Consider the following 21,756-nt stretch of genomic DNA (forward strand, 5'->3'; position numbering starts at 1 on the left):
TTGTTCTATAGTGCAAATCACATTTAATGTTTCTTTGTTAATTTTCTGTCTGAAAGATCTGTCCAATGCTGAAAGTGCAATGTTGAAGTCTCCAGTTATGATTGTATTGGGGTCTATCTCTCCCTTCAGCTCTAGTAATATTTGCTTTATATATCTGGGTGCTCTAGTGTTGACTGCATATGTATTTACAGTAATTATATCTTCTTGCTGAGTTGACCTCTTTATCATTACATAATAACTTTCTTAGTACCCTTTTACACTTTTTGCCTTAAAATCTATGTTGCCTGATGTAAGTATAGCTATTCCTCCTTTTTTGTTTCCATTTCATGCAGTGTCTTTTTCCATCCCATTATTTTCAGTCTATGTGTGTCTTTATAGGTGAAGTGTGTTCCCTGTAAGCAACAGATCATTGGGTCTTTTTAAAAAAAAATCTATTCAGCCACTATATATCCTTTGATTGGAGAGGTTAGTCTATTTATATTCAATGTTATTATTCATAAGTAAGGTCTTAATCTTGCCATTTTGTTATTTGTTTTCTGGGGTTTTTTTTGTTTTGTTTTTGTTTTTGTTTTTTTTTTGGTGGTCTTCTTTTCTTCCTTCTTGTTTTCCACTTAGTGAAGGTGAATTTTCTTTGGTGGCATGTTTTAATTTCTTGATTTTTATTTTTTTGTGTATCTTGTATAGGTTTTGTGATTTGAGGTTGCCATGAAGCTTGCCAATACTATCTTATAACCCATTACTTTAAACTAATGATAAATTAACACTGATCGCATAGGCAAACAAATAAATCATCAAAGATAAATACAATTCTACACTTTAACTTCATATCTCCACTTTTCAACTTTTTGTTTTTTCTATTTATATCTTATTATACTGTCTATGTCTTGAAAAGTTGTAGTTATGATTATTAATCACTTCATATTTAGTCTTTCTGTTCAAGATGTGAGTAGTTTATATGCCACAATTACAGTGCTGTTCTATGTTTCTCTGTGTACTTACTATTACTAGTGAGTCTTGTATCTTCACATGATTTATTATTGCTTATTAGTGTTCTTTTCTGTCAGATTGAAGAACTCCCTTTAGCATTTATTATAGGATAGGTCTGATGTTGGTGAACTCCCTCAACTTTTGTTTGTCTGAGAAAATCTTTATTTCTCCTTCATGTTTGAAGGCTATCTTCATTGTTTACATTATTCTAAGATAAAAGTTTTTTCTTCAGCATTTCAAATATGTCATGCCACTCTCTCTGGCCTGTAAGGTTTCTACTGAAAAAGTCTGCTGCAGGACATATCGGAGCTCCATTGTATGTTATTTGTTTCTTTTCTCTTGCTGCTTTTAGAATTTTTTCTTTCTTCTTGACCTTAGGGAGTTTGATTGTTAAATGCCTTTAGGTAGGCTTCTTTAGGTTAAATCTATTTGGTGTTCTATAACCTTCTTGTACTTGGATATTGATATCTTTCTGTGGGTTTGTGAAGTTCTCTGTTATTATCCCTTTGAATAAACTTTCTACCCCTATCTCTCTTTTTACCTACTCCTTAAGGCCAATACCTCTTAGATTTGCTCTTTTAAGGCTGTTTTCTAGATCTTTTAGGCATGCTTCATTCTTTTGTATTTTTTTTTCATTTCATCTCCTCTGACTATGTATTTTCAAACATCCTGTCTTCAAGCTCAGTAATACTTTCTTATGCTCGATCAGTTCTGCTATTAAGAGATTCTGATGTAATCTTTATTATTTCAGTTGCATTTTTCAGCTCCAGAATTTCTGCTTGATTCTTTTAAATTATTTCAATCTCTTTGTTAAATTTATCTTACAGGATTCTGAGTCCTTTTTTTGAGAGTTTTCTTGAAAATCATGGAGTTTCCTTAAAGCAGCTATTTTGAATTCACTGCTTGAAAGGTCACATATCTCTGCTTCTCCTGGATGGATTCCCGGTGCCTTACTTAGTTCATTTGGTCGGTCATGTTTTTCTGGATTGTCTTGAAGCTTGTGGATGTCTTTCAATGTCTGGTATTTATTATTGTTTTTGCAGTCTGGGCTTATTTGCACCCATCCTTCTTGGGAAGACTTTATGGGTATTTGAAGGAACTTGGGTGTTTTAATCTAAGTTTTTGGTCACTATAGCCATATCTGTATTAGGAGGCAATCCAAGCAAAGTAACACTGTGATTGTCACAGACTCAAAGAGGTAACACCTTAGTGGTCTTGGATAGGATCTGGAAGAATTCCCTGGATTATCTGGTGGAGACTCTTGTTCTCTTCCCTTACTTTCTCCCAAACAAATGATGTCCCTGTCACTGTGCTGAGCTGCCTGAAGCTGAGGTTTGGGTGACATACACCACTGGGTCTGTGCAGGGTTAGACCTGAAGCCAGCACACCACTGGGTCATACCCAAGGTCCATGGTAACCACTACCTGTCTACTGCCTATGTTCACTCAAGACCTTAGGGCTTTGCAGTGACCAGGTGGCAAAGCCCTCCGGTATTCTTTCCTTCCCTTCAGAGCAGCAAATTTCCCTCATCCACAGGTGGATTCACAGATGCTGTGTGGGAGCCAGGACCTAGAGTCAGAAACCTTAAGAATTTACCTGGTTCTCTGTTCTTCTGTGGCTGAGCTTGCACCCGAGCCACAAGACAAAGTCTTTCTCACTATTTTCTCTCCTTTTACAATCAGAGAGGTCTCTCCTCATGGCTACTAGTGCCCCAGTCCCATGATGAGTACTGCCTGGCTACTGCTAATGTTCAATCCAAACCGAAAGGCTCATTAGTCAGCTTGTAGTGAATGCTCCCAAGTCTGGGACTCTCCTTCAGGGCAGTGGGTATCCGTCTGGCCGATAAAGGACCAGAAATGCCATCCAAGAGTCAAAGTCTAGACTCAGAGACCACAAGATCCTGCTTAGTACTGTATCCTGCTGTGGCCAAACGGGTACCTAAGTTGCAAGACAAAGTCCACTTTATTCTTCCTTTTTTTTCTCAAGCAGAAGGAGTGTCCCACTGTAGCCACCACAGCTGTGAATGTAATGGATCACACCTGAAACCAGCACATCTCTGAGTCTTACCCAAGGCCCATGGTGAGTACTGCCTGGGTACCACTGATGACTATTCAGGGCTCAAGAGCACTTTAGATAGCAAGGGAAGAATTCTGCCAGGACTGGGTTCTTCCCTTCAAGGCAGCAGGTTCCTTTCCGGCCCAGGGTGTATCTAGAAATGTCATCCAGGAGCTGGGCCTGGAATTGGGGCCTCCTGGTGCCCTATCCTACTCTGATTGAGCTGGTATCCAAGTTGCAGATCAAAGTCCTGTTTACTTTTTCCTTTCTGCTCCTCAAGTGGAAGGAAGGAGTCATTCCTGGATTTGCAGTCATTCCTGGATCTGAAAGATCTGCAAGAATGTTTAACCTGGGGTCGGGGGAGGAGTGCCACAAGCACTTGCTTGGTCACCCCAGCTGGTGTCTCACTAGGTTGCATGCCCCTCAGGTCCATTGGCTCTTAGCCTAACACAGCAGTAGGACTTGCCCAGAAATTATGGTCCTTGTGGCCTAGACTGCCTCTCAAGTTTATTTAAGATAACAGAGCACTTTAGACTGTAGTGTCGAGGCTTGCCAGAACTCAGGTACCAACTGTTGGGATGAGCAATTCCCTGCTGGCTATGACTGGTCTAAATGTTTCCTCTGTGGGCACTGAGTTCTGCCTGGTGTTGCTTTGCCCTCTGACAGGCCAGCCCAGAGTTCCAGTGAAAAGTCCCACAATCAGTGTTCTCTCCCTCCCCTAAGCACATGTATCCTCTCTCCTTGTATGTGAGGGGTGATATCAGCAATTCAAAACTGCGTTTTCTACCCTCCTTAGCGTGTCTTTCAATGATATGAAGTTGTAACTAGATACTATGTTTACTCACCAGAATTTTGGTTCTTATGAAGGTGCTTTTTTGTTTTGTTTTGTTTTTTCTTTTTTTGAGATGGAGTCTCGCTCTGTCACCCAGGATGGAGTGCAGTGGTGCAATCTCGGCTCACTGCCAGCTCTGCCTCCCGGGTTCACACCATCCTCCTGCCTCAGCCTCCTGAGTAGCTGGAACTACAGGTGCCTACCACCACGCCCGGCTAATTTTTTTTGTATCTTTATTAGAGATGGAATTTCGCCATGTTAGCTAGGATGGTCTCGACCTCCTGACCTCATAATCCGCCTACTCGGCCTCCCAAAGTGCTGGGATTACAGGCGTGACCCACTGCGCCCAGCCTGAAGATGTCTTTTTAAAGTGGATAGTTGTTCAATTTGGTGTTCCTTTTGAGAGAATGATCACTGGAGGCTCATATTCAGCCATCTTGCTTCACCTCCTCCACAGGTGAAATGTTTTGAGAAAATTCTTCCAAAGCTTGATTCCAGCTATACAATTTTTTTTCTGATAAACATAGATCCTTCTTGTTAACCTTACTGAAATGAGGCAATAGAGTTTTGATTGGCTATCATCAGTTGGTAGTAATTCCCAAGAAAAAGTATTTTTAAAATACCACAATACTTCATCCTTTGCAACAGATGTCCTATTGAATTTTACATGTAACTGTCAAAATAGTGAGGAAAGGAAAAAGCAGAGGCTGGAAATTCCAAATTCCCAGGCTTAGAACAATGCTGTTGTTCTAGTTTTTATTGCTGTTTGCATTTACCTAAATTCTAATAATATTGTTTCTTTGCGCACAGTATAGGATAATTTTGTCAGCAGTCTCATGAGCAGTAGAAGATATTATAAGATGATAAGTAAATAAATATATATAAGAGAGAGACACAGAGAGAATATATATATATAATATAAACATATATATAGAAAACTATGAATACTTAAATATCAAGATTAAGTAAAAAATACGTCTTCATATAATAGAGAGGATTTCTATTGCTATTAGTAGTTCCATGGGGTGCTTTCAACCCAACATGAGCGGTGTTATAGGCAATTGAATGAAATTTCAATGTGATATTATTCTTTATGTCTAAATACTCATTAAATAATACATAAATATTTCTTTAATTTCTTCATAAAAATTCAGAAGAATGTCTTGTCCAAAATGGGGAGTGGGTTTCCCAAGTACATAATTTGCCTATTTTCTAATATTCCACTAAATACAAAAATAATGTGCTAAAAGGAATAAATCTATAACAGAAATGAGAATGAGATTATATCAGTGGACTAGCAATTTTGGTGAATTTCTTGAGGGCATAAAATAGTTGGGATTATATCTGAAGGACATACCAGAGCAGATACATTTTTTAACTAGAAATGTACAGGACAAAGCTGCAGAGAAAGTCTGGGCTCTTCAGAGCTCTCAGTTGCCTGTTCCATTCCTCCAACCACCACCCCACCTAAAATAAGACTTGAGATGCTATATGCCCTGTCCATGTATTCATAGTTTGTTTTCTACCTTCCCATTCAAAGAAAAGGCCAACTGGGTAACTAGACCTTTAAAATGGCAGAAGAGACACCAGATGCTTGTATTAATATTACCAATCTTGTCTTTGGGTCATAACAGTGAACAAACAAGCAAAATATAGATAATTGACTGAAAACCATAAGTACAATAAAATGTTATAGAGCAATAAAAATCAATAAACTATAAATATATACAATAACATTGATTCTCTGGGGAGTAAAAATAAAAGCAGCTATACTGTAATCCATTAGCTCTGTTTCCTGCTACTTAGCAGGTACCTCTCTGGGGAACAAAAAGAGGGCAAATGATCTGGTCTACTTTTGTGAGTGGAGCTCTGCAAATATGAAATAATGAATTTTGTTTTAAATATTTATATGTTTTGTATCCTTCAATTTTTTTTTTTTTTTTTTTTTGAGATGGAGTCTCGCTCTGTCGCCCAGGCTGGAGTGCAGTGGCTGGATCTTGGCTCACTGCAAGCTCCGCCTCCCGGGTTTACGCCATTCTCCTGCCTCAGCCTCCCGTGTAGCTGGGACTACAGGCGCCCGCTACCTCGCCCGGCTAGTTTTTTGTATTTTTTAGTAGAGACGGGCTTTCACTGTGTTAGCCAGGATGGTCTTGATCTCCTGACCTCGTGATCCGCCCGTCTCGGCCTCCCAAAGTGCTGGGATTACAGGCTTGAGCCACCGCGCCCGGCCGTATCCTTCAATTTTTAAGATTGAATAGCTTCTCCATGATATTTTGTCATATTCTATACAAAGAGCCAATCCTCATGAAAAAGAAAGCAAGAACAATTCACTGTATTCTACGCATTTGTACTGTTGGTTTCTATTTGATTTCACAAATATTTCACAAGTACTTATTTTGGGCTTTCATGTATGTAAGCCATTGAGCCTCCCATAGCAAAAGAAAGAAAGCACAGTAGGACTTCTGATTTGTAATGTAAAAGATCTTTAAAACAATACATAGAAAGCCAAATGTAGCTTAGGAAGATTAAATAAGGAAGGGACCAAGGTGGCAGATTAGAAGCAGCTACAGTGTGTTCCAGTCACGGAGAGGAATGAAAGAGCCAAGTGAATATAGCACCTTCAACTGGAATATTCAGGTACTTGCACTAGGACTGATCAGCGAAACAACTCAACCCACAAAGAATAAAGAAAAGCTGGGCAGGGTGATGGCCTTCCCAGGAGTGACAGTGACATGGCACTAAGGGAACACCCACCTCCCAACCAAGGGAAGCAGTGAGTGAATGTGCAACCCTGGGAAGTCACACTGCAACCTTCAGATCAGGAGATCTGCTTGTGAGCCCACTCCACCAGGGTCTTGAGTCCGACACCCAGGGCTGTGTAGAGTCTCAGCAGAGCACCCGCTCAGGCACACACAGAGACCCAGGAGCTTTACATACAATGGCTCTGAGATCTCCAACTGCAACTCAGGCAAGGTGGAGGTCCATACGTATCCCTAGAAAGGGAGCTGAATCCAGGGGGCCAATCAGCATCAGCATGTGGGCCCTACTTCCATGGCACTTCATAAGATAAGACTAGCTTGGAATTCCAGCCAGCCACTGGCAACAGGGTAGAGCCTGACCAAGACAGGACAGAGTCCCCAGAGGAAGGGAACTCCACCATCTTTGCTGTTTGGACAACTCAGCCATTCCAGCCTGCAGGCTTTGGAGAATCCAAAGGGTCCAGACAAGGAAGAGACTGCCCAGCACAGCACAGCTTCTTTAATAAAACACAGCCAGACTATTTCTTTAAGTGGGACCCCGATCCATTACACCTCACTGGGTGGAACCTCTCAGCCAGGGCCTCAAGCCATGCCTCCCCATATTCTTTGGACAGAGCTCTGATCTCTCCCTGGTATAGACTGCCTGGGTGGAGGGGCAGGCTGTCACCTTTGTTTTGACAACTTGCTCATTCCAGCCTGTGGGCTTTGGAAAGTCTAAGCTGATCAAGGCAGATGCAGTTCTCTGGCATGACACAGCTGTTCTGTTGCGGTGTGGCCATACTGCTTCTTTAAATGAGACCCTGATCCATTCCTCTTCGCTGGGTGGATCCTCCCAGCCTGGGCCTTGAGTCACCCCTGCCCATGTTCTATGGGGCAAGGCAAGCCAATGCCTTTGCTGTTTGGGCATTTCACCCAGTCCAGCTTGCAGGCCTTGGAGAGCCCAAACTGATCAGGGGCTGAAGGGATCCCCAACACAGCACAGCTGCTCTGCTAAAACACAGCCAGACTGCTTCTTTAAGCAGGTCCCTGATCCTGTTCCTCCTGACTGGGTGAGACCTCTCAACTGGAGTCTCCAGTCACCTCCTACAGGTGCGTTCAGGTTGGCAACATGTCAGTATTCCCTGGGATGGAGCTCCCAGAGGAAGGGGCAGGTTGCCATTTTTGCTATTTTGCAGCCTTCACTGGTGATACCTCCAGGTACTAGAAAATCTGTGGTAACTAGGGTCTGGAGTAGAACCCCCAGCAAACTGCAGCAATCCTAAAGAAGAATGGCCAGACTGTTAAAAGTTAACAACAACAACAAAAACAACAACAAAACACAAAATCCCATCCAAAGGACAGCAACCTCTAATAGTGAAGTTAGATAAGCCCACAATGATGAGAAAGAATCAGCACAGAAACACTGAAAACTGAAGAAGCTAGAGAGCCCCCTTTCCTCCAAATGACTCCAGCAAGGATTTGGAACTGGGCTGAGGCTGAGATGGTGGAAATGACAGAAGAAGGCTTCAGAATGTAGATAAAAATGAACTTCACTGAGCTAAAGGAGCACATTGTAGCCCAATGCAAGAAAGCTAAGAATCATAATAAAATGATGCAGGTGGTGACAGGAAAAATAGCCAGTACAAAGAGAAATAGAACTGACTGGATATAGCTGAAAAACACACTACAAGAGCTTCATAATGCAATCACAAGCATTAATAGCAGAATAGACCAAGTGGAGAAAAAAATCTCAGAGCTCAAAGACTATCTTTCTGAAATAAAATAGGCAGACAGACAAGAATAGAGAAAAAAGAATGAAAAGGAATGAACAAAACCTCCAAGAAATGTGGGATGGAATTATGTAAGGGACTGAATCTATGCCTGATTGGGGTACCCAAAAGAGATGCAGAGAATGGAACCAACTCAGAAAACATATTTTAGAATATCATCCAGAAAAACTTCCCCAACCTAGCTAGACAGGCCAACATTCAAATTCAGTAAATGCAGAGAACCCTAGTAAGATACTGCATGAGAAGATCATCCCTAACACACATAATCATCAGATTCTCCAAAGTCAAAATGAAAGAAAAAATGTTAAAGGCAGACAATGAGAAAGGTTACGTCACTTACAAAGGAAAGCCCATCAGACTAACAGCGGATCTCTCAGTGGAAACGATACTAGGTGGAAGAGATAGGGGCCAATATTCAACATTCTTAAGGAAAAGAAATTCCAACCCAGAATTTCATATCCAGCCAAACTAAGATTAATCAGTGAAGAAGAAATAAGATCCTTTTCAAAGAAGCAAATGCTGAGGGATTCATTTCCACCAGACCAGCCTTACAAGAGCTCCTGAAGGAAGCACTAAATATGGAAAGAAAAAACTGTTACCAGCCACTACAAAAAACACACTGAAGTACACAGACCAGTGACACTATGAAGCAACCACATAAACAAGCCTGTAAAACACCAAGCTAGCATCATGATGACAGAATCAAATCCAAACATAACAATACTAACCTTAAATGTAAAGAGACTAAATGGCCCAATTCAAAGACACAGAATGGCAAACTAGATAAAGAACCAAGATCCATTAGTATGTTGTCTTCAGGAGACCCATCTCACATGCAAAGATACACATAGTCTCACAATCAAGGGATGGAGGAAATTTTACCAAGCAAATGAAAAAGAGAACAAACCAGGGATGGCAATCCTAGTTTCTCACAAGAAAGACTTTAAACCAACAAAGATCAAAGAAAATAAAGAAAGCCATATATAATAGTAAAACGTTCAATTCAACTAGAAGAGCTATCGTAAATATATATGCACTCAATACAGGAGCACTCAGATTCATAAAGCAAGTTCTTAGAGACCTTCAAGGAGACTTAGACTCCCACACAAAAATAGTGGGAGACTTTAACACCCCATACTAGACAGATCATTCTGACAGAAAATTAACAAAGATATTCAGGATCTGAACTCAGCTTTGGATCAAGTGGACCTAATAGATATCTACAGAACTATCCATCCCAAAACAACAAAATATACATTCTTCTTATTGCCACATGACACTTACTCTAAAATTGATCACATAATTGGAAGCAAAACATTCCTCAGCAAATGCAAAAGAACTGAAATCGTAACAGTCTCTCAGACAATAATGCTGTTAAATTAGAATTCAAGCTTCAGAAATTCACTCAAAATCATACAACTACAAGGAAACTAAACAACCTGCTCCTGAATCACCTTTGAGTAAACAATGAAATTAAGGCAGAAATCAAGAAGTTCTTTGAAACTAATGAGGACAAAGATACAATGTACCAGAATCTCTGGGATGAAATTAAAGCAGATTTAAGTGGGAAATTTATAGCACTAAATGCCCACATCAAAAAGCTAGAATGATCTCAAGTTAACAACCTAATATCACAACTAAAACAACTAGAGAACCAAGAGCAAATAAACCCCAAAGCTGGCAGAGAGAAGAAATAACCAAGACAAGAGCAGAACTGAAGGAGATAGAGACATGAAAAACCCTTCAAAAGATTAACAAATCCGAGAGCTGATTTTTTGAGAAAATTAACAAAATAGAGAGACCATTAGCCAGACTAATAAAGAAGAAAAGAGAGAAGATTCAAATAAACAAAATCAGAAATGAAAAAGGGGATATTACCACTGACCCCACAGAAATACAAACAACCATCAGAGAATATTATGAACACCTCTATGGACATAGATGAGAAAATCTAGAGGAAATGGATATATTCCTGGACATCTGCACACTTAACGAGACTGAACCAGGAAGAAATTGGATCCATGAATAGACCAATACTGAATTCTAAAATTGAGTCAGTAATAAATACACTACCAACCAAAAAAAATACCAGGACCAGACAGATTCACAGCTGAATTCTACCAGAGGTAAAAAAAAAAAAAAAAAAAAAAAAAAAAAAGCAGTACCATTCCTACTGAAACTATTTAAAAAAAAAAAAAAAAAGTGAAGAAGGGCCGCAGTGGCTGACACCTGTAATCCCTGCACTTTGGGAGGTCAAGACAGGCAGATCACAGGGTCAGGAGTTCGAGACCAGCCTGACCAACATGATGAAACCCTGTATCTACTAAAAATACAAAAATTAGCTGGGCATGGTGGCAGGCACCTGTAATCCCACCTGTTCGGGAGACTGAGGCAGGAGAATCATTTGAACCTGGGAGGCAGAGTTTGCAGTGAGCCGAGATTGTGCCTTTGCACTCCAGCCTAGGTGATAGTGCGAGACTCCATCTCAAAAAGAAAAAAAAAAAAAAAAAGAAGAGACTGCTCCCTAACTCATTCTATGAGACCAGCATCATTCTGATACCAAAACCTGGAAGAGATACAACAACAAAGAAAACTTCAGGCCAATATCCTTGATGAACATCAATGTAAAAATTCTCAACAAAATACTGGCAAACTGAATCCAGCAGCACATCTAAAAGTTTATTCACCACTATCAAGTAGGCTTTAACCCCAGGATGTAAGGTTGGTTAAACACAGGCAAATCGAAACATGTGATTCATCACATAAATGAACTGAAGACAAAAACTACATGATTATCTCAATAGATGCAGAAAAAGCCTTCAATAAATTTCAACATCATTTAATGTTAAAAACTCTCAATAAGCTAAGTATTGAAGAATCAATCCTTAAAATAATAAGAGCCATATATGACAAACCCACAGTCAATATCATACTGAGTGGATAAAACCTGAAAGCATTCCCCTTGAACACTGGCACAAGACAAGGTTGGCCTCTCTCTCCACTGCTATTCAACAAAATATTGAAAGTTCTGGCCAGGGTAATCAGTCAAGAGAAAGAAATAAAGGTATTCAGATAGGAAGAGAGGAAGTCAAACTATCTTTGTTTGCAGATAATATGATCCTATATCTAGCAAACCCATTGTCTCAGCCCAAAAGCTTCTTAAGCTGACAAGCAACTTCAGCAAATTCTCAGGATACAAAATCAATGTGCAGCAATCACTAGCATTCCTATACACCAACAGACAAGCCTAGAGCCAAGTTGCAAATGCACTTCCATTCACAATTGCCACAAAAAGAATAGTATACATAAAAATACAGCTAACCAGGGAGGTGAAAGATCTCTACAAGAAGAACTACCAAATACCTCTCAAGGAAATCAGAGATGACACAAAAAAATGGGAAGACATTCCATGCTCATGGATAGGAAGAACCAGTATCATTAAAATGGCCATACTGCTCAAAGCAACTTATAGATTCAATGCTATTCCTATCATTAGATTCTTCACATAACTAGAAAAAACTTTTAAAATTCATATGGAACTAAAAAAGGACCTGAATAGCCAAGGCAATCCCAAGCAAAAAGAACAAAGCTGGAGGCATCATGCTACCCTACTTCAAACTATACTACAGGTCTACATTAACCAAAACAGTATAGTACTGGTACAAGAGCACACACATAGACCAGTGGAATAGAATAGAGAACCTAGAAGTAAGACCACACACCTACAACAATCTGGTCTTCCACAAATATGACAAAAACGAGCAACAGGGAAAGTATTCTTTATTTAATAAGTGGTGTTAAGAGTACAAACCAGCCATATGCAGAAAATTGAAACTGGACTCCTTGTTTACACCATATACAAAAATCAAATCAAGATGGATTAAAGTCTTAAATGTAAAACCCCAAACTATAAAAACCCTAGAAGAATACCTAGGCAATACCATTCACAACATAGGCATGGGCAAAGATTTTATGATGAAGACTCCAAAAGCAATTGCTGCAAAAGCAAAAATTGACAAATAAGATCTAATTGAACTAAAGAGCTTCTGCACAGCAAAAGAAACTATCAACACAGGGTAAATAGACCACCTAAGAATGAGAAAATTTTTGCAATGTGCGCATCTGATAAAGGTCTAATATCCAACATCTATAAGGAACTTAAACATGATGTTGGGGTCCGCGTGTTTCCTAAACAAAGGAATGAACACACAAGACAACACAAGACAAGACAAACATGGCGGCCGCCCCGAATGGCACGCTCTGCTTTCTTTTATACAGTCGTTTGTGGAATGTTACCAAGTCACAAGACACATTGTTGTTTTTCTGACCTTTCCCTGACTTGGTTTGCAAGAGCAGGACTTATGGGGAACGCCCTGCTTCGTTTGCGAGAGCAGGACTTATCGGGAACACCCTGTTTGTGAGCACATAGTCCTCTACACATATTTACAAGAAAAAAACAAACAACCCCATTAAAAAATGGACAAAGGGCATGAACACACAATTCTCTAAAGACGTATGTGCAACCAACAAATATATGAAGAAAAACTCGATGTCACTGATCATTAGAGAAATGCAAATCAAAATCACAATGACATACCATCTTGTATCAGTCAGAATGGCTATTATTAAAAGGTCAATAAAAACACCAGATGCTGGTGAGGTTGTGGAGAAAAAGGAATGCTTATACACTGTTGGTGGGAGTGTAAATTAGTTCAACTATTGTGGAAGACAGTGTGGAAATTTCTTAGAGACCTAGAGATAGAAGTACCATTCAACCCAGCAATCGCATTACTGTGTATATACCCAAAGGAATGTAAATCATTCTATTATAAAGACACATGCACATGTATGTTCACTGCAGCATTATTCACAGTAGCAAAGACATAGAATCAACCTAAATGCTCATCAATGATAGACTGGATAAAGAAAATGTGGTATGTATTTATCATGGAATACTATATAACCATAAAAAGGAATGGGATCTTGTCATTTGCAGGGACGTGGATGGAGCTGGAGGCTATTATTCTTTGCAAACTAGCACAGGACCAGAAAACCAAATACTGCATGTTCTCACTTATAAGTGAAAGCTGAATAATGAGAATACATGGACACATGACGGGGAACAACACACACTGGGTCCTGTTGAAGAGTGGTTGGTGGGAGGAGGGAGAGAGTCAGGAAGAATAGCTAATGGATGCTGGGCTTAATACCTGGGTGATGGGATGATCTGTACAGCAAACCACCACGGCACACATTTACCTACGTAACAAACCTGCACATCCTGCACCCCTGAATTTAAAAGTTGAAAAATTTTAAAAAAAAGAAGTATAAATGAAGTGCTCATTGTTTTAAGTGAGTGAGCATTCCAATCCTCTTCCAGGTAAACAGAAAAAGCTTTGCGGATGAAAACTTTATGAAATGGTAACATTTCATACACACCTTGAAGAAAGTTATTATTCCAATTGCAAATGATTTAGAGGTGAGTTGCAGTAGTAGGGGATTCTCTGTGGAGAGAGCTATATTAACAAAAACATGCACCTGACAGAGTAAGGAGTGCACAGAAGTCTCCTGGTAACTCACTTTGGCTGCAACACAGGTTCCATTAAGAGAATCATGGAAGAAGAGTCTCCAGAATTAAACCAAGAAGTTTTTTTGCAAAATATCTCAAATAATTCCAGGTGAATAAATACTAGTTGAGGAACATATATGCATATTATACAATCTGTACAGACATATAAACAAACATATCCATATGTATATATTCATATCTAGATATATGTACCACATATGTATATAATCTGCTAGCAATGACAATCCATTAAAAGTTAATTAAGTAGGATATGACTTAATTAAACTTAAATGCACAAATTATCTGACAGCATCGTTTAGGAAATAAGAGACTGTAAAAGGATAAGGGAGATACTAACTAGAGCCTTGCAAAACAGACAGGTGAGTTGTTTTAGGTTGGGGACCTGGGTGATATAAACAGGAATGTAGATGAAATGATATAAATAGGAATATAGATGAAATTTTAGTGATGAAAGAGTAAGAGTGGGGGTGACCTGACGATGGATCACTCATAATACAGCAAGAGGATGTAGTGTGAGGAAAGCTAAAATTTAAGGAATTTTGAGTCACAAAACATCCATATTCTTGCTTATTTTGACACACTTCCTAGCCACTCACTGGACACAATGAGATCATATCGTTTTAGCATTATTTGATCTTTGGTAGCATGCATTTAAGGCCACTTTTTATCCATAACAAATGCCAACAATTATGGAAATATTACTGATTTCCTTTTCTCATTGCTTTCATTTTTTTAATTCTAGAAAAATTGATATCATTTACTTTCTCCTCTGGCATTTTTCTTCTCTACATCCACGCTAACTTAACTTTTAAATTATCTGGTAGCTTTCTGAATTCGTTAGCAATGTGAATCTTTTCATGTTTTCCAGTATCATACAAATACAACTGTAATAGGCCTCTGAAGGCATCATAAGTAAAGAGAGGCAACTTGCCTCTTCTTATTACTAATAGAAATGAATAGAGGTAAAAGTATCCTTTTAGAGTTTGGCCTTGCTTGGCAGTTTTAACTCACTTCTTATTTTATGATTGCATTTTCCATTCTATTTATTGCTTCAAGTGATATATGAGTTAAATTCCTATAAGAAGTGAAATTCACCATTTCCAATAGTCTGCAGTAAAAGACCTTTTGAGGGATAGCGGATTCCTGAGATCTTGATCAGCTCAACTAAACACAAACCTGCCACCACAATGCAGTTAAATGTGATGTGTTTCCAGACCATACCATTCTGTCACCTGTATTATATCTCCTACTCAAATACTTTTGAGAGGAACTACAGTGCTTTAACATTTAATGCATTTGTAAAGCCACATGAAGGGTATTTAAATCCGTAAACGTTTTCATTTGTTTTCTGTTTTAATAATCTAATATGACATGAACACCTCGTTAAAATTCCTTGAATGCTTTTGAATAACATATATAAATATTTCAAGGAGTTTATTAGGTATAAAACCTTAAGTCACTCAAATGCTAAAACAATTATAATTACAATAACTTTGAATACTTAACAAAACACCTTATCTAACTGCAAAATTCTTTTTACTAAACATGAGAGATATTACTATGAGATCTAAACATTTCTTTTTACCATTTTTGTGAATGAATCTATTACTTGCTTATTTCTCAGACTGTAGATAATGGGATTTAGCAAAGGAATTACAATTGTATAAAATACAGAGTCTATCATATCTTGGTCATCTGCTTGTGGAGATACAGGGTGCACATACATGAAGAGAAGTGGGCCATAATATAAAGAGACAGATAAGAGATGGGCTCCACAGGTGGAAAAGGCTTTCCTTATGCCTCTGACAGACTTCTTTTTTAGGACTGTGAAAAGAGCAAATGTGTAAGAGTTAAGAACTGTCACAATGGTGAATACCTGAATTGAGCCAGACAAAATAAAAACCATCAGAAAATTAATAGAAGGATCAGTACAGGAAATCATAAACAATGGTATAATATCACAGTAAAAATGATGTATTATGTTGGAATTGCAGAAGGTTAATCTGAATATAAGGACTTCATGAATTAAGACATGGAGGAAGCCACCTAAAAATGAGAAGGCTACCAGCCGTACGCATAGCGAATTGTTCATAATCACTGGATATAGTAAAGGTTTGCATATGGCTACATAGCGATCATATGCCATTGTTGCCAAGAGAAAACATTCTGTAGTTCCACCAAATGCAAAGGAAAAAAATTGAATCATGCATTCAGACAGAGATATCATCCTGTTTTTGGCCAAGAAATTAACCAACATTTTGGGAGTTACTGTGGAAGATATCCAAGCATCAACAAAGGCTAAACTCCCAAGAAATAAGTACATGGGGATGTGAAGTTGTGGATCATTCCAGATAAGAGTAATCAGACCAAGGTTCCACACCATAGTGATGAGATAGATCACCAAGAACACCAAGAACAGGGGTATTTTCCACTCTGGTTGGTATGTAAGTCCTGTGAGAACAAACTCTGTCAGCAATGTTGCATTATCCTGTTCCATGTCCTCATTCGACATCCCTGAAATGAAATGCATTAAATGTAAAAGAGCACTCACTAAGACTTATAAAGCAAATAGTGAGGGAGGGAAGTTGATAGAAAAACATACTCTTATTATGATACCCTTTTAATTTTCTTTCAGATTCCTGTAATAGATGGAAACTGTTTTGAGAAATAGAAGAAATCAAAATAAATGCAATTATTTTAATTCTAAAAATGTGATCAAATAATCTACTTTTAAAACACAGGTGACAGAAAGGCATGTAATGTGTGTTAACTGAAGAAAATCACTATTGGTAAGTTTAGAAAAGGAGAGAAGACTTATTTCTTATAAGGGGTTATAGCCTGCAAGGTGGCCATCAAGTAGGCTGGGAAGCATGCCTCTGGCCAAGACCAGAGACAGGCACATCAAAGGAGAAGGGCTTGAGGTAGGAGCTTTAGGCTAAATAAGTTGGCTAAATATACATATTCAACAGGTTACAGGAGGATCTATGAGTATTCATGAAAGTGGTCTTGGCACATGCATATTGAACAAACATGTATGTAACATACAACCCATGTTCACATTGGAGTGGAGAGTTAACATTTAAATGTGTAAGAGTTAGGCTCTATACATCAAAAGGTCTTCTCAGGACATGAAGGCACATAAATGCACTGTCTCTGTAAACCAGCCAGAACCAGTCCGTGGTCAGTTTTCTTCTGATCTGGAGAAAGTTACTGAAATCAGTCTCTTGTCCAATCAAAGCTGTAGTTATGTCTGTTAGCAGGGGGTTCAGTTACTGAGCATCTGGTGCAGCTGCAAATTGTTTTAATCTTGCTTATCTTGAGGCCAGTGCCTGTTTAGCTGCTAGAGAAAAAGAAAAAATCCTTCTGGCAGTTAGAACACAGTTTATTCTTTAAGTGTAGAGGTGCCTGACTTAAACCTTGCCTGGTGTGGCCTTAAGTTCTGTTTATAATTTGGAATCTTATTGTCATAAAGAGTATGTTCTGTCAGTCTTATAATCTCTATCTTAACTTAATACCGGTCAGTTATCGTGTTTAAACTGCAAAAGAGAGGAAGTATAACAAGGCACATCTGACTTCCCACCCAGTCATGACTGGGAACTGTTTTTACAATTTTTCTGGAGACCCTTTGGCCAAGAGGGTGTTTGTTCTGTTGATGGGGGGCTTAGGATTTTATTAAGTGTACAAGTGCCTAGTCCATGTGTATTATACTCTTGCAAATAATGAGGATGAAGAAATAGATTCTAAAGCATTCGGAAAGCAGTGGCACTAGTCACATATTTGATAGAAAAGTATATTCAGTGAAGGAAAAAGGAGTCACTTTGTGAGTAGACAGATTGTCATTCAAAATAGACTGAGAACTCAGATGCATTGACAAGTTTGCAGTGTGCGCATGCTTTGAACATGTAAGTGAGATGTTTAGTATTACTAATACAATTCTACTAGAGTGATAGATAGTGGGAGTCATTGGAGTAGTTGAAGGCATAGTAATGGATGTCTTATCTATTGGAGAGTACATTAAGAAAGAAAAGCATAACACCGAAAACCCTTGATAGTATAACGACCTAATTTCCTTTGCGTATATACCCAGTAATGGGACTGTTGGGTCAAATGGTAGCTTTGTTTCAAGTTTTTGAGAAAGCTCCAGGCTGCTTTCCACAGTGGCTTAAACTAACGTATTTCCATCAACAGTGTATAAGCATTTCCTTTTCTCCACAGCCTCGTCAGCATGTTTTGTTTTTTTAATAATCGCCATTATGACTGGTGTGAAATGGTATCTCATTGTGACTTTGATTTGCATTCTTCTGATGATTAATGATGAGCATTTGGATTTTTTTCATGTGTGTTGACAGCCTGTGTGTCTTCTTTGGAGAAGGATCTGTTCATGTCCTTTGCTTAATTGTTAATGGGGTTAAACTTTTTTGCTTGTTTATCTGTTTAAGTTCCTTATACATTCTGGATATTAGACCTTTATTGGATGCATAGTTTGCAAATATTTTCTGTCATTCTGCAGATTGTCTGTGTACTCTATTGATGGTTTCTTTTGTTGTGCAGAAGTTCTTTAGTTTAATTAGGTCACACTTGTCAATTTTTGTTTCCATGGCAATTGCTTTTGAGGACTTAGTCAAAAATTCTTTGCTAAGGCCAATGTTGAGAAGAATATTTCCTAGGTTTTCATCTAGGATTTTTACATCTTGAGGTTTTACATTTAAATATTTAATCCATCTTGAATGAATTTTTGTATATGGTGAAAGGAAGGGGTTCAGTTTCATTCTTCCACATGTGGCTAGCCAGTCATCCCAGCACCATTTACTGAATAAGGGATCCTTTCTCTATTGCTTGGTTTTTGTCAGCCTTGTTGAAAATCAGATTTTTGCAAGCGTGTGGCTTAATTTCTGAGTTTGTTACTCTGTCCATTGGTCTATGTGTCTGTTTTTGTACTAATGCCATGCCGTTTTGGTTGTTAAAGTCACAGCACTCCTATGTTCATTGCTACACTAGTCGCAAGGGTAAACACATGGAATCATTTTAGGTGCCCAGCAGGGGTGGACTGGATTTTTTAAATGTGATACATATATAACATGGAATACCACACAGCCATAACAAAGAATGAAATCATGTACTTTGCAGCAGCATTGTTGCAGCTGGAGGCCATAATCCAAAGCAAACCAACAACACAGGAGCAGAAAACCAAATGCCACATGTTTTCATTTACAAGTGAGAGCTAAACATTGAACACACACGGACATAAACAAGAGAACAATCGACACTTTGGACTAGTACATGGGAGAGGGAGGGGAGGATGGGTGGAAAACCATCTATTGGGTACTATGCTCACTACCTCCCTGCAGTATACCCATGTAACAAGCCTGCATATATACCCTCTATATCTAAAATAAAAATTGGAATTTCCAAAAAAAGGGAAAATATACTTGAGAAGTTACATTGAAAGGTAGTGTAGGGAATGGATGTCATTTATTGGATGGTCAACATCTGATACTTTTTCTCCCACATGGATCTTAGTGGCAGACAAAGGATTTGACCTTGATATGTATAATCAAACCCACTCAACCTAGATTTGGATACAGAGAGATGGAGACAAAGGTACATGGACAATTAAAAAATTAATACAAAGGCAGTTGTATTATATGCAAAAATATCAAGATCTCAGGACATGCATCCTGCATTTGAAAAACAATGGTGCAGATAATATAAGCTGTGTCATTGGCAGTTCAGCGGCAGAAACAACCACACTCATGAAGCTACTGCTGGAACAGGATTTGGCTGTTGACTGGCTGCCTTGCTTCCTTCTGTTCCTGCCATTGTTTTCCAGTGAATTTCTCCAACTTTCCTAGCATTTCTATGTTAAACTCAATATCCATTCAATAACTTATTTCCTGTTACAGTCCCCAAAAACTTGGATGTTCAAAAGAGAGATGAGGGAGAGAGCAGAAAATGATATTGAGCAGAACGATCAAGGGAAGAAGCTGGAGGGGAACTAGAGAGCTAAGTGTTGGGGACATAAAGGGAGGAAAAATACAAAGAATGACAAAGTGAAGTACTGGGCCAAATGCCACAATAAATGGTGTAGTAGGACAAGAAGTGATGGAAAATCACTTTTGTGTTTGAGAAAGTACGTGATTTTTGGTGGTTTTAGTGAGAACAGTTTCCCTTATGTAATTGAATAAAGGTCAGCAAATAAGAAGTGAACGGGAAACAAGTGGCAAAACAGTGAGGTGATGAAATAGAGCACTCTATGAAATGTGGAGACTGGTTAGCATTTGTCTGCTGCTCATAGACTAGTTTAATATTTTTTCTTCTGTAGAATATTTAAGAAAAGTTCTCAAAAGAAAATATAGATGAGAAAGAGGACAGCAAAATATTTAAAGGAAAAAAGGGACAGAAAAAGTGGAAAGAGAAATTTGTGTGGGTGAAAATAAAATAAGAAGGAGGAAGAAAAATAGGTAGAGAATAATCATGCCATATAGGGGTAAGTGCAAAAAAGACAAGCCAAAAAAGAGATGGAGAGGAAGTCTCAGAGACACATGGAGGCAAATAAAGGGAAAAGCTCGGAAACTTGGGTTGAATGTGTGCATTAACTCTGACGTTCACAAATGTGACAGAGAGCTCGGAGAGTATTTTCACTTTCTTGTTTAAAAAATTCAAAAGTTTTTTTCCTTTGGAATTTGTGTATGATGAAGAGACTTTTACTTAAAATTTTACCAAAAAATGTTGCACTGTTCGTGACTATATTGGCACTGTCTGAAATTTTATTCCATATTCAAATGTAGCTGTATCTTTATTATTATGGAGCTTAAAATGAAATTTCTCAAGAAATCTTGCTGATATTGAGAGCACTTTATTCTCCATCAGCACTTTGATTGCTTGTTTTTCAGCAGAATTACATAAACCAAAGACTACATCCTGAGACAGACTATATAAAGAACAAAGGGCAGTAATTCCACTTGTTAAGTAAATTTTTATGGAATTGGTTTATTCCATTCAAACCCAATTAACAATATAATCAAACATTCTCAAAGTCAATTTATACGGGTACTTTTTAAAATTATAAATGTCAAAAAAGGTAGGGGAAGTATATTGGCTGCATATTTTCTGAGATGTATATATATGAATTAGTATTACTAGTATTATTTATAAATAAAATACTCAATAAAATATATTTATTTCTATGTACTAATTCTATATATTATTTATATGCCTATATTTAATATGATCGATGAAATTATTGCCACAGGTGCTGATGATATAGAGGAGTTAATATTTAATTAACAGATCTTAAAATTTTTAATCAGAAATGTGACTACACAGAATAAACCTTTATGTCAGAATCATCAGAAAGATTTCTTATATAAGAATAGAAGTGAATTAAAGCTTTAAACCCAGTTTTAAAGCATTTAATATTCTAGTTATCCAGAATTTATCTTACATAGTCATTAGAGTTGGATTTAAAAGATAATATATCAGGGTTCAAAATTTTATTTTATAGTTATTTTGCTTATCTAGATTTTAGATAAGATTTTAGATGTAGATTTTAGCTATTTTATCTAGATAATAAAATAGGAAGATTATTCACTTCTTCTGTTCCATTTGCCCCTGGCAATTTTGGTATGCTGTAAACCAAATACAAAATTCTTATACGTTAAATAGCATTTTAGACTTTCATTAAAAATAATAATATGAAAAAATAATTTCTCTCTTACCAATATTATAAGAAATTACGGAGATCCCTCGTGTTAGACTTTCTAA

The 21,756-nt window shown here is 38.0% G+C and overlaps 1 protein-coding gene and 1 long non-coding RNA gene across 6 annotated transcripts in view; one reads left to right on the forward strand and one right to left on the reverse strand.

Moving 5' to 3' along the window:
- The window catches only part of LOC105477442 (uncharacterized), an 82,037-nt gene that overhangs the window by 54,886 nt on the left and 5,395 nt on the right, over window positions 1-21,756 (forward strand). For 3 of the 5 annotated variants that reach the window (XR_011620400.1, XR_011620402.1, XR_011620399.1), the window contains 3 exons: window positions 2,977-3,066; window positions 13,783-13,881; window positions 16,628-16,781. This is a non-coding gene — a long non-coding RNA (uncharacterized lncRNA). Of the gene's footprint in view, window positions 1-2,973; window positions 3,067-13,782; window positions 13,882-16,627; window positions 16,782-21,756 lie in introns of all 5 variants that reach the window. The other 2 variants (XR_011620403.1, XR_011620401.1) reach the window with 2 other exon arrangements.
- Window positions 15,322-16,634, reverse strand: LOC105477441 (olfactory receptor 5H2). The gene has a single exon (XM_011733940.2). The coding sequence runs from the start codon at window positions 16,520-16,522 to the stop codon at window positions 15,560-15,562; it is 963 nt and encodes a 320-aa protein (XP_011732242.2). The 5' UTR covers window positions 16,523-16,634; the 3' UTR covers window positions 15,322-15,559.

The sequence above is a fragment of the Macaca nemestrina genome, chromosome 2, assembly GCF_043159975.1.
Source record: "Macaca nemestrina isolate mMacNem1 chromosome 2, mMacNem.hap1, whole genome shotgun sequence".
In the NCBI taxonomy this organism is placed as follows: domain Eukaryota; kingdom Metazoa; phylum Chordata; class Mammalia; order Primates; family Cercopithecidae; genus Macaca; species Macaca nemestrina.